Below are 12,773 nucleotides of genomic sequence, written 5' to 3'. Positions count from 1 at the left end.
AGCGCTTGTAAATCCCCTATGCGCTTCACTGAAACAAGAGCCATAAGAAACACTGTCTTGAACGACAGATGTTTCATGTCCGACAAATGGATTGGCTCGAACGGGGAACCCTTCATGACTTCCAAAACCGTGGAAAGGTCCCACATGGGGACTGAGGGGGGTCTGGGAGGATTCAGCCTCTTAGCTCCTTTAAGGAAGCAGATGACCAGATCGTTCTTCCCCAGTGACTGGCCAGTCGCGGGTTTTGTAAACGCTGCCATGGCCGCCACATAAACTTTGAGCGTGGATGGGGTTCTGCCCTTATCCAGTAGCTCTTGAAGGAAGGACAGAACTTCCGTAACCCCGCAGTCTAGGGGTGAAAAGCCTCGGGCTTTGCACCAGCCAGAAAACACAGACCATTTTGAGGAATAGAGTCGTCTAGTAGACGGCGCTCTAGCCTGCGTGATTGTGTTTAACACTCCCTCCGGGAGGTTTGCGGGTACCCGTTGATGGCCCATGCGTGCAGGGACCACATCTCTGGGCGAGGATGCCGAATTGAGCCCTTAGCCTGAGAGAGGAGGTCTTTCCTCGTCGGTATTGGCCATGGGGCAGTGCTTGTCAGCTGCATCAGAACTGGGAACCAAGCCTGGTTTTTCCAGAGCGGAGCCACAAGTAGCACTGAGCATCCGTTTTCCCTGATTCGTTCCAATACCTGAGGCAGGAGCGAGACGGGGGGGAAAGCATAGAGTGGGCAGCGGGGCCAGACGTGGACCAGTGCATCCCTGCTCTTGGAGAAAAACTTCGGACAGTGAGCGTTTTTTTGGGACGCAAACAGGTCTGCCTGTGCTCTGCCGAATGTCTCCCACAGCAGTAGGACCGTCTGCGGGTGCAGAGACCATTCTCCTGCTGGAACATTGTTTCTGGACAGTCTGTATGGTCCCAAATTCAGGTGACCAGGCACATGTGCTGCTCTCAATGAGCGCAGATTGTGCTGAGCCCAGACCAGGAGGCGTTCCGTCAGCCTGTAAAGGTTTCGGGACCTGACGCCACCCTGGCGATTTGTGTAGACCACCAATGACATGTTGTCCGAGTGGACCAAGACGTGGTGACCTTTCATTCGGGGACAAAAACGCCTCAGCGTGTTGTTGACTGCCATCAATTCTAGACAGTTTATGTGTAGGAGCTTCTCCCGTTCTGACCACTGGCCAAAGAACGGTCTGCCCTCGAGCAGCGCTCCCCATCCCGAGGTGGAGGCATCCGTGGACACCACCTTCACACTCGAGGAAGTCCCCAGGTTTACACCTGACTGGTTCCAGTCAATTGCTCTCCAAGGTTTCAGAGCTGTGACGCATTTCTGATCGACCTTGAGGCGAAACAGACAGGAGGCCCATGCCCGAGGTGGTACTCGCGCTTTTAGCCATAACTGCAGCGGGCGCATGCGAAGCAGACCCAACTGGAGTACTGATGATGCTGAGGCCATGAGACCCAGCATTTTCTGAAACCTTTTGAGCGGGACTATAGTGCGGCAGCGAGACAGCGAACTTTTCGCCCAATTGAATTTAAGAAGACCTAGATTCTCGAGATGTTCGAGTAATATGGTCCTGTGTTCTATGAGCTCTGAGTGTGATCGAGCTAGAATCCGCCAATTGTCCTAGTAGTTCAAAACTCGCATGCCCCGAAGTTTCAGGGGTGTGTGAGCTGCGTCCATGCAGATTGTAAATGTACGGGGTGCTAGGGACAGGCCGAACGGTAGGACTGTGTATTGATATGCCTGGCCCTCGAAGGCGAATCTCAAGAATCGCCTGTGACGTGACGCTATTTGTATTTGGAAATATGCGTCCTTCAGATCTGTTGACATAAACCAGTCCCCTTGGCAAATCTGCGAGAGGATTTTCCTGGTTGTGAGCATTCTGAACTGGCGTTTCACAAGCACTTTGTTCAGCTGTCTTAGATCTAGAATGGGTCTGAGACCCCCGTCTTTTTTCGGTACCAGAAAATATCTGCTGTATAGGCCCCCTTTGCTCTGAGCTTGAGATAAAGACTCTATTGCCCCTTTGCTCAATAGTTTCGCTATTTCGGCTCGAAGTAGGTGGGCTACTTCGGTTTTTACCGTTTTCGACGCTGAGCGAACTGCAGCGAATAGCCTCTTTTTTTTATAATGTTCAGCACCCATTCTGATACCCCGGGAAGCTTTGCCCACGCATTTGCATGAATAGCTAGGGGTAGAATGAGATCTGGGCTCTGGCCGCAACATAGTGGTGACAGGAGAGCTTTTGTGTGCTGTAACATAAACACTGTGCTTGCAGCGTTTGAGGCGGTGGGGCGTGCCGATCACGGCGGGCAGCCTGGCTGCGCTCGATTCCCTTATAGCAGTTTGCTGAGAGAGAGCGACCGGGGCAACCCCATGGGGCTTAACATGACTGTGAGTGAATGTGGGCGCGGGACAGCGGGCACATTTACTGCATTGAAAACACCGTCGGCCTGAGCTGACTGTATGTGTGTTGGTTTAGTTTTTACAGAAACCGTGGGACATGCAGTGTGTAGTATTTGTGGGCACTGGGTTGTGGGCACATTCATTACATTTAATGCACAATCGACATGAGTCGATTTTATTTGTGCGAGCCCTGTACTGTGGCGGGCTGTGTTTGTGTGTAGAAATGAACACAGGGCTGTGGGCATTTTTATTACACTCATAACCCCATCGGCTGTGGCCGGAATACCAGAAATTACACTGCTTATGTGATTTATCTGGGTCACCGTGGAAACGGCATTTGTGTGCAGGCAAGCGGGCTGTGGTACCGGCTTGTTTACTGCAAAATACACTGGAACAGTCGCATTTTCTGGAACTGAACGAGCGAAAAGTTTCGGTAGAAGTCTGGCTGCGGCGAGACTTGAGGCCAGCTGGGGAGATGGGCATCCATCCAGTTGGTTTTGCGCGGGCGCCGCCCACTCAAGGCTGAGGCTCGCCACGGCCTGTGAGAGTAGACGCATCAGCTCGGATTCGATGCTGGCCCGTTTCCCTGACGACTCGCGGGCCGAGGGGGGAGGTCCACAGAGCTCGCCCAATCCTCACTGTCCGACGCTAGGATAGAGCAGCTGGCCTTCTCTACAGATGCAACTATCTCGTCGTCATTAATGGCGGAAGCGGCGGCGGACGGCGGCCATTGTCCGTCAGCGAGCTTTCACGGGCTGGAGAAGGCTCGGGTACCCGCTGAGTACGGTGCTTTTTACGGCGCGGCACTATAGCGAGCGGAAGTGCAGACTCGGAGAAAAATGCTAGGCGAGTCCTCAGAGTCACCATGGCAATAGCTCGCAATGATGGCAGCCGCCGTCAGCGAGCGCGAGAGCTGCATGATCCTTACCCAGGCAGGAAACGCAGATGAAATGGCGGTCCCCGTCGCTGAGTGCGGCTTGGCACGAGCCACAGGAACGAGGCATCTTTAAAAAGACGCTGCTCTTTTAGATAGAGAGAGAGAGTGTGAGACACACACTCGGCAGAGTAAAAAGGATATAAACGCCGGAAAAAGCGTAGCTGGTACGGCGACTGAAGGCGGCGAGATTAAGGCCAGCGTCTCGCAGAAAGCTTTTCTCAGACGGCGCGGCTTCTTCACTCCGGATCCAGCGATGCGTGAGCTTCGCTGAAAAGATGAAAAATCAGATTATATCAGCCCATCGAGCTACATTTATAGGCCCAGGCACGCCAGCTTTGGCGGGAGGTGACGTAGTGGGCGCGAAGCGCCCCCATTGGATCTGACGTCACCAAGGGCCTCTCTCGATAGGCTGCTGCCGTTGCCGCAGGACAGCCAATAGGCCTTGAGCCGCCTTGCCTATGTCTGTATGCTGCCGCAACGCGTTTTACATTAATTCAAAATTAAGGATCATTTTTGGCTTCAATATCTCGTGGAAAAGAGGTTTTCCCCTAGCGTAAGATATTATGCAGTACGAGAGAACCTCTCGTAAGAGAACCCCTGAACTGTTAAAAGGACAAGATATCGCTGCAGACATTCTAGGATTCTTTATTACGAATATAGGACTGACCTGAAGGAAAATGCTAGGCTATATCTACTATAAATCCAGGTGACGTTACACTCGCCTACTCGATCTCTCACAATACTCTACTACTCTATAGTTCCAATATCAATGAGAACACATTTGTTTACGTTGCTAAGAGTGGTTGCTACTGGGTTTTGTGTAGTGATACCAAAGAGTACTTGAAATTGCAAGTTTATATCTTGCAATTTTGACTTTATTTCTTGCAATTCACTTTTTTTCTCTGGTTTGTGAGATAGAAACTTGGAACTGCAAGAAAAAAGTCAGAATTGTGAAATTAAAAGTCATACCTTTTTGTTCCGAGGCAGAATCAAGGTTACATAGTGAAACATCTATGATAGTGAAACGGCTTCTCGGACAAGAACTCAAATGTAGGGCAAGACTTGATTTTGTCCATCTGGAATTGATTTGTTAGATTATTGTGGTTTGCTATTGGTGGATCTCATGTGAGTGACAGGTTGTCCCGCCCTCGAGCCGGTGGACACCTCATCAGAGAAGAGGTCACTGCAAGAGAGAGGGGAAGTTATTTTGATTAAAGATTACGAGGTTGATTTTTTTAATAATAATGATGTGCACGGAAAATCATTTATAATACATAGCTACCGCAATATTCCATAAAAATAAACAAGACTTGCCCATTTTCATGGTGACAAAGATCGGTATTGACTGTTTGGTTGTTGCATGAACAATGTATGAATAACATCTCATTTTTTAGACAGTCAGTTATTTGTGGAATGATGACAAAAAAGTAGGCTTATTTCATACACTATTTGGGAACTTGCATGTAGTGTCATTAGGGCCCGAGCACCGATGGTGTGAGGACCCTCTTGGAATTGCTCTGTTTTTATTAAACTATTGAATCTGTCTGGCCCCATATATTGTTCTGAAATTTATAATTTATTGTAAAATTGCTTGTTTATTAGCAGAAACAACATTTTTGTGGCCTTCTTTGGCAGTGCAGTCTATCAGTTTATTTTATTTTATCAGTTTTATTTTATTGGTAGCCTACTTTGTTGGTTGCCTCATGTGACAGTACTTAATTTAAGACACCCAATAAGAAAACTGAGTAAAACTAATACTCGTTTAAAACTTTCACATTTGTATCATACGTGACAACCGTTTTATAGAGTCTATAAGTTGTCACCATAGTCTATCTTATTTTTATTCAGCGGCAGAACCACATCCGCTGTGACATGTTCACTGAAGCTGCGCGAGCGGTGAGGCGGAAGTGGACGCGCGTCATTGGCTGTTGAGCTGCTCTTCAGAGTTGTGCTCGTGCTCGTATATTCATTCAAACGGCTGACTTCTGGAGCGCGCGCAAGAAAAGGGTTGATCTCCTTCAAGCTCAAATTCATATTTCATCCGTTTACTGCATGATTCTGCCAACCAAATATAAAGGTAAGGTACAATTAAAAGCGACATTCTTATTTTTAGCCTGCGCCAGCTGACAATTTCGCCGAAGCTAACCTTGGCTTGTAGCAAATAAAATAATAAGGCGGATGTATTGACCTTAAAGATACTTCAGCAAATGGACGGTTGGTCATTTTTGGCAACATTTGCTACTTTTATAATGACAAAACTTTTGTAATCATTTAACTAAATCCAAGAGAACCTTACTATTTTATGTGTTAGCACCGTGGCTAAGTTACCGTAAACTATTCACAAACTAGCTAACGTTAATGTTTTGACAATTTACAAAGTCACCTTGTAAAAAAACCTAAAGGTTTAGAAACCAACATATTGTTACTAACAGTGAGCTTTTGTAGCCTGGCCAACCCAATTCGTCTATTTGTTGCAATGAAGTGTAATAACATACATTAAAGATACTTCCTGAACTGAAAAATGTCAGTAAGCCACCAGAAATTACCCTTTTTGACACAACCTGAGCTTGAATCCAAAATGCGGCACTGCTTAACGTTATGTGAGAAAGCAGGACTAAAAAGAATTAAGTTACGTTAAACTGTCAGTGTTTCTGTTGTTTTGAAACACTCGGTTTACACCATAGACTGTAGGTTTACACAGACATATTGGATGATGTTAAAGAGACAGTTCACCTAAAAATGACAATTCCGCCATCATTAAAGTGAATGGTGACTCAGACTATCATTCATTCTTCTTGTGTGTTCCACTGTAAAAAAAAGTCATGCAGGTTTGGAATAACATTAGGTTTAGTAAACGATGACGTATTCTCAGTTTTGGGTGAGCTATCCGTTCAGTAATCCATGTAAAACCATCATGTTATTAGATGGACATATAACATTAGCTTGCAGGAGTGAAAGTGTAAAAGTCTTTTAAGCTGCTAGAGTTAATCTCATTGGGCTGAGCCTGAGTCCTGCTGGTCTGATGGGAAACAGCTCTAATAATCTCATAATAATGTTAAGTCTGGGGTCTTCGAGCTGTGCAGTTGGTTTTGAAGAAGCTTCATTTTGTTAGGACCGATAGTAATCTTAATAGACATTCGAAATCACGAATGTAAAAGTTTACCCACAAATAATTTAGCTGTCATGATGTTGTTCCGCATTCTACTTTCTTGTGGCACACAAAAGATGATGTTTAGCAGGGCTGTGTTTCCCAAAGCACTGTTAGCCTAAATTGATTGTAGAAACATTGCCACCAATGGAGGTGGCTGAAGGAGCTTCTATATGTGTAAAGTGATAGGCGTCGTATTCCTGTAGGTAGACGTGGTTCAGCTGATGAGAGCTTGACTAACGTAACCTTGCCAGAAATGACGCTATGCTTATTTTTTGATCAAATAAATGCAGTTTTGTTGAACATTAGAGACTTCTTGTTCTTTCAAAAATATACTTACAAAATTTCAACAGTTGTTCTAATTTTATGAGAAAAGGAAAGTACGCGGCATAGCTATAACGATAACAACACAGAGGAACAATATCATTGGAATCATTTTCTGGACATTTTTTCCCCAGCTGATGAACGATAAAAACAACAGCCAATAAGAATCCACCCGAGTTCAAATGTGTGAGCTCTTTTAAACGCCAGACAACATAACTGCAGAGTGTGCTTATAAGTCAATTGGTGTGGATGCTAATATATGTATCACTACATGTGAACTGGCCTTAACTCTAGTCCATATGTCTTCTTGCTGACTTCAAAGATGACGAGACAGGAGTGACGTGTCTGTTCTCGGCCGGAGCGTGAGGTTGGGCAGAGGATGCTGGAGGAGGGTGATGGAGAGGTGGAGGGGATCGGAGCAGGAGAAGAGGGGCTTCAAGCAGAGGTGGAGAGGCTGACGGCTGAACTCCAGGAGGCCAATGAGGAGAAGTTACAGGCTGCACGATACGGCCTGGCCGTTCTGGAGGAGAGCTCTGCTCTGAAGACCAAACACAGCCAGCTGGAAGAAGAACATGAAGCCCTTAAGATGGAAATGCAACAGCTCAGAGAGGTCAGTCAAGAGAAAGATATAGAAAGAAGGAAAGAGTGGCAGAAGCTTGGATTTAGGTAATGAGGAATTGTTACATGAAACCAGAGCTTTTCCCCCCAGTGATATTTATGTTATTATGTCCAGGTTCCAGACTTTGCATTTGATGTCAAGTGATGACTTGACACTGTACCAAAATGGTTTATTGTACTAAATTAAATACATTTTTTAATTGTTTAATTTTTGGAAATAATTTAAGTGAAGTTCACAACGTAATTTCGGGAGGAGTGAACCCATCTAATCTTTCAATTAACTGCCGGAGCATATAACAGGGCCTGAATTTCGTTTTGAAAAATGGGGGGGAAATCCCCCCTTAGATGATTCTCATAGGGGGGATTTTTTTTTTTGAGAGGGAGAAAGGGGATTTTTTCCAAACAAAATTATTACATTTATCTTGCCTAAATGTTTGCGCTCATTGCATTTTTACAATGGAGTAGGCCTCATATTGTTGTTAAGAATTTACACATCACAAGGAAGCTTGATTTAAATTGTTTAATTAAATTGAAAAAAGTAGCACAAATAAATACAATAGAATAAAGATACAAATAAAGACAAATAAAGAGAAGTTTTTGAATAGGTCTAACACTAGTATTCATATACAGAAACTGAATAAAGTAATCAAATGGAAAATAACACTGGGTAGTATTTTAGTCCTGAATAAATTAAATACATAGGCTATTAATCCTGATTCCTTTAACTTAAAGCTATCTTTTGTTGTTTTGACAACAAAATTAAAGACAGACACATATGGCTGCCGTCACTTTAAGAGCTAGTGCATGGATCCTGTGTTGACCATTTTGTGTGTTAAAGCAATATAATCCGCGAAAAATAACTTTTGTTACTGGCCAGCTGTTTTTGAGGTGGATTTTCTATGAATGTGTGCATAGAAAATCGTCTCAGAGAGTGCGCGAGCACTGATTAATTTAAAATCGCTTGAATGTTTAACCTGTTAACTGTCACCCCCCTTTTTTTTGCATAGACATAAAAATCACTATCCAAACTTAAATGGTTGTAATTCAGGAATGCTTTGGAATATAGACCTATGGCTGGTCTTGTTTTAAAGAAGACATTTTCCAGATTATTGTAGAAGTCTAGAAATTGTAAAAAATGAAACAGAAAAAAAGTTATATAAGTTTGAGTTTATGAAATTGTGTAATGTAAAAATATGATGATTAATATTTTATATAAAATATATTTATTACAAAATATAACTGCATAAAACTATATATAAAATATAACTCTAAAACTGCAAGAAAATTAAAGGCACACTGTGGAACTTTTCAACCTTTATAATATATTACCAAAACCCATTGAGATGGTACATCGACTTAAAATAGATTGAATGACACGTCTGCCGAAGCCTGAAGGTGTCTGTATCGCTTTTACTAGCACTGTGTAACTTCGGGTTTCGGGTAGGAACCCGAGCACAAAAAGAACTACAAAATTCGACCGCTTTACGGCATACGTCACTTCCCCCACCACCCCAACTTCCTCAAATTCTAACGTGATAGCGCAACTTGCGTTTGATTGCCGGCGTCTGTATGTTGTCGTCATCATGGCTGAATCAACAGCTACTCGAAAGAAAGCGAAGAAAGCAAAGATTTTGTCAGAGGAGACCAAAAGAAGAAAAAGGGAGAGTTTAAAATAAACATCGGCATAAAAGTGTATATATAATGTAATATTTACTGCGAATTTGTGTAACAAAATTGATATAAGTCACAACATACTGCCGTATACAAATGTAAATGTTTTTTTTCCTTTCAGCTCATATATGTTTGTATTTGTGTAAAAGGAAAAACAAACTGAAGACTACAAATAACGGAAATATGTAGTGAGTTATATCAGTTTTGTTACACGATTTCCCGACTACTCGATTTCATCTCCAACCCATTGCAAAGAGATCCTGAAGACGTTAATTGTTTGCTTCAGGTGTGTTTGATTAGGGTTGGAGATGAACTGTGCAGGGCAGACGATCGGCAGGAGCAGGATTGGGCAACCCTTGTCAATGCGACTTACCTGATCAGACATTGTTTTCTGCGTATGCTACTTTTATTCAATTTGTTTTCTTTATAGGATTTATATTATTATTTTGGTCACTTTATTTTGGTTACTTTCTCCAACATACAAATCAAATGCCGTCTGCACACACATAAAGACACGGGAGGTTGACCGGTTGACTGTTTGACTGTTTGTTGACTTTTGCGACAATGCTGCGGCGCTTGTGGCCTCTAGGGGCACTAGACGTGAAAATTACAGGTCGAGCGCACCCTAGTGGCCAAAAATTCCACAGTGTGCCTTTAAAGTAAAAAATCTGAACAAGTTGTATTCCAAATTTTAGGTTGATATCTCAAAAAATGAGCTTTCAGTAAGATTTTATTCGGGCACAGTACCCAACTTTTTCACTAGGTGAACACCAGACTCCATTACTGCCCATATAAGGGCGCCTCCATTTTCATATGTTTTGAGTGATCTGAACCATGTATTTCCATAATTTTCATACAATTTATGAAGTAGACATCCTATTCAGAAGTAGTATGGGTGGTTTGGCAGTATTTGATTTGAATTAAACCTCTAATAAATGCATAAAGTCTACGTTATAGCGTTATAGCTCGCAGCCGCATTACAAATCGAGAATCCATACATTTTTCTTTATATTTAAAACATTTTCAGACCTTTTTTTCTCATAAAATGGAATTGGTGTTATCTTTTGAACTCATGGCATGAAAACAAACTGAGGTTTCTACCAATCTTTCATGATTTTTCATGTTTATTGTTATTTCAAAATAAAGGCCTAAATACTCCTAATGAATATGAAATATTCTTGTTGCAAATTGATAAATTTCTGCTCCTCTGTAATATATTTTAGATAACAGCCACCAAATATGAAAACTAGAGATTTTAAGCTTTCAAATGATATATAGTTTGGCAATATTACTTTAGGTTTTTACTAAGATATTATTGTATTAAACATGCAATGACAAATGGGCCCGCCGACTTAAAAAGACGTGCAAATGGTAAACTTCAGTAACGATGCACTGCTGGCCCGATTGTGCAAGTGAATATTCCGTCATGTCCCGACTCCTAAACGCGAGTGTGTATTATCGCCGCAGCGCTTGATGCTTGCCTTGCACAACATATTTTGAGAGAAGAGATAGAAGACGCGGCACCGCTGAACACTCACGCTGTTTGTGAAATTGCGTCTGGCAGATAGTTGTTAAAAGAATGATTTGATTTTTTAAGCGTTGTGGATTACGATTGTGGGAATTTCCCGCATTATAAATGGGAGACCTGCGGGAATGATTAGAATTTTGCCCAATACCCGCAATCCCGCGCCGAAATTCGAGCCCTGATATAAGCAGCCGCTCACCTTGCTCTGGCATCAGCTGTTTTGGCATCCCTCCACCTCCCCAACTCCACCAACATAATTTAAGCATCTTGCTACCATACTCATCATCCAAGCATTAGTAGTCCCACTGGGGGGGTATATCTAAGCTTAAGTTGAAGCTGCTTGCTCGAGCCCCTCCATTGCGGACAGCAAGCCAAATACGCTTAACCTTATTAGTTTAAAGATTATATGGGCAAAGGAACTTGTGAAATGATTTATGGCATAGGTATTTTTTGTCTAAATGGTTTAATTCTCTCGGCAGACAATAATTTGCCGCACAACTTTTGTCTACACAAATCGTGTTTATTATTGAAGCAAGTGAACCTATGTTAAATGTAGTCTGGGTCATGTTTTCTGTTACCTTGACTCTGAGTGGTTTTGTTTATTCGAGGATGAGCGATGAGGGCATATCACAACAACCCGTTCATGTTTGCATCTGAAAACAGATGAATTTGTTGATATATATAGAATTTGATTGGACAGTGGAGACATAACCTTTGACATCAAAATGGGTTTTCGCTTTCCTTTTAAAAGTTGAAAAGCCTATTCATTTGTGTGTTTACTCATGACCAACCAGTTCAGAACCACTAAAAATCATTGAACTTGTGATTTGCTTCCTGAAGTGCTTTTTTCTATAAAGGGATTTTGTCCATGTAACAATCAAGCATTGAGAAGTAATGTTGTTTAGCTGTTACACAACCAGCCTGGGGACTTTTTCTTTGCCCTTCTTCTGTTGAATGATCAGATTCAGAATCATCATCATCATCCCTGTGTGATTCATATCCTTGTGATGTTAAAGATATTGGATGGTTTGCATATGTTTTGTCTGGAGATAGGACACCACTTTCAGTGACCTGTTTTCCCCTTTTGTCAGTATCATTGCAGGATTTGTCATTTCATTTTAGGTTGAAAACTTGGGGATGATGGCTAAATTATCAAAAGCTTTTCCCTGCAGAACTCTATACAAACTTACCAAACCAAAACTTGACATTTAAATTGAATGCTAATCACATGACACATAAACAGTTCTTTGGGACCCAGGGGACTAACCAGAAGTAGTCAGATATTTATACAAATGATGGCAAAAAGGAAAAGTGTAGTTTTGTTGATTCATCAAGCCAAATAGAGCTTGATCGAGTGGTTTGCATGTTATTCTTTTGATAATAATCTGTGAAATAATGAATGATCAAATCTGTCCTATCTTTCTCTAGATTTATGAGCTCCTGTGAAATGTAAGGACTTTACTTCTTTGCCAGATTATCAGGTCATTTGTATTTATTTACATTGCCTTGTATCCCCATTTAAAAAAAGATTTTTTTCCAAATGTTATAGGAAAATGTATAGCTGTTTTTCTTAAATTTGAAATGAAGGGGGTCTCTTGAATTTTAAAATTGAGGATATGTATTATGTTCTCATTTCGTGTACACTACAATTTTAATAGATCATCTGTTCAGACAGATCAGTCTTTGTGGTCCATGGCCAAAGAAGAAAAACAAATAGGCCTAGGCTGTAAGCCTGGGACGAATGAGCTTTTTTTGGCTCTTTGTTAACTGATTTATTACATAAATCTGTGGCCCAAAATCCCTGCGTTTAGACTTTGACAGTTCTACAAATTTGCAGCACATGGACATTATATGTGCACATGCATTATTGGCTGGCCAACTTCAGCTAATATGTCACTCATATTTTATATGAAGTTCACATATGTGGTACATTGTTGACCCACTCCCTCTGGTATGAAGATTAGGCTCATGTATTTCTCTCTCTGTGTGTCTGTCTGATTAGTAGAGCATGAAATCTGCAAAGTAAGTGAGTGTGGTAGAGTGATATGACTGAAGTGAACAGATCTGGGTCTAGTGTGATATTCTAGAGATGTAGATGTGGTTCACATTTAGTTGTCATTTCCTGTTTAGTCCTCTA

At 42.2% G+C, this 12,773-nt stretch overlaps 1 protein-coding gene across 1 annotated transcript in view; it reads left to right on the top strand.

Moving 5' to 3' along the window:
- The first annotated feature begins 7,128 nt into the window (after positions 1-7,128).
- The window catches only part of zgc:162200 (uncharacterized protein LOC558638 homolog), a 28,627-nt gene continuing 22,982 nt past the window's right edge, over positions 7,129-12,773 (top strand). The window contains exon 1 of the mRNA XM_056246649.1: positions 7,129-7,432. Coding sequence (XP_056102624.1) covers positions 7,202-7,432 — 231 coding nt within the window. The 5' untranslated portion in view covers positions 7,129-7,201. The remainder of the gene's footprint in view (positions 7,433-12,773) is intronic.

This window comes from Rhinichthys klamathensis, unplaced genomic scaffold (genome assembly GCF_029890125.1).
Source record: "Rhinichthys klamathensis goyatoka isolate OS25496 unplaced genomic scaffold, OSU_Roscu_1.1 h1tg000040l_1, whole genome shotgun sequence".
Taxonomy (NCBI): domain Eukaryota; kingdom Metazoa; phylum Chordata; class Actinopteri; order Cypriniformes; family Leuciscidae; genus Rhinichthys; species Rhinichthys klamathensis.
The sequence above is the reverse complement of the archived record's forward strand: the minus strand, read 5'-3'. Positions and strand labels throughout refer to the sequence as shown.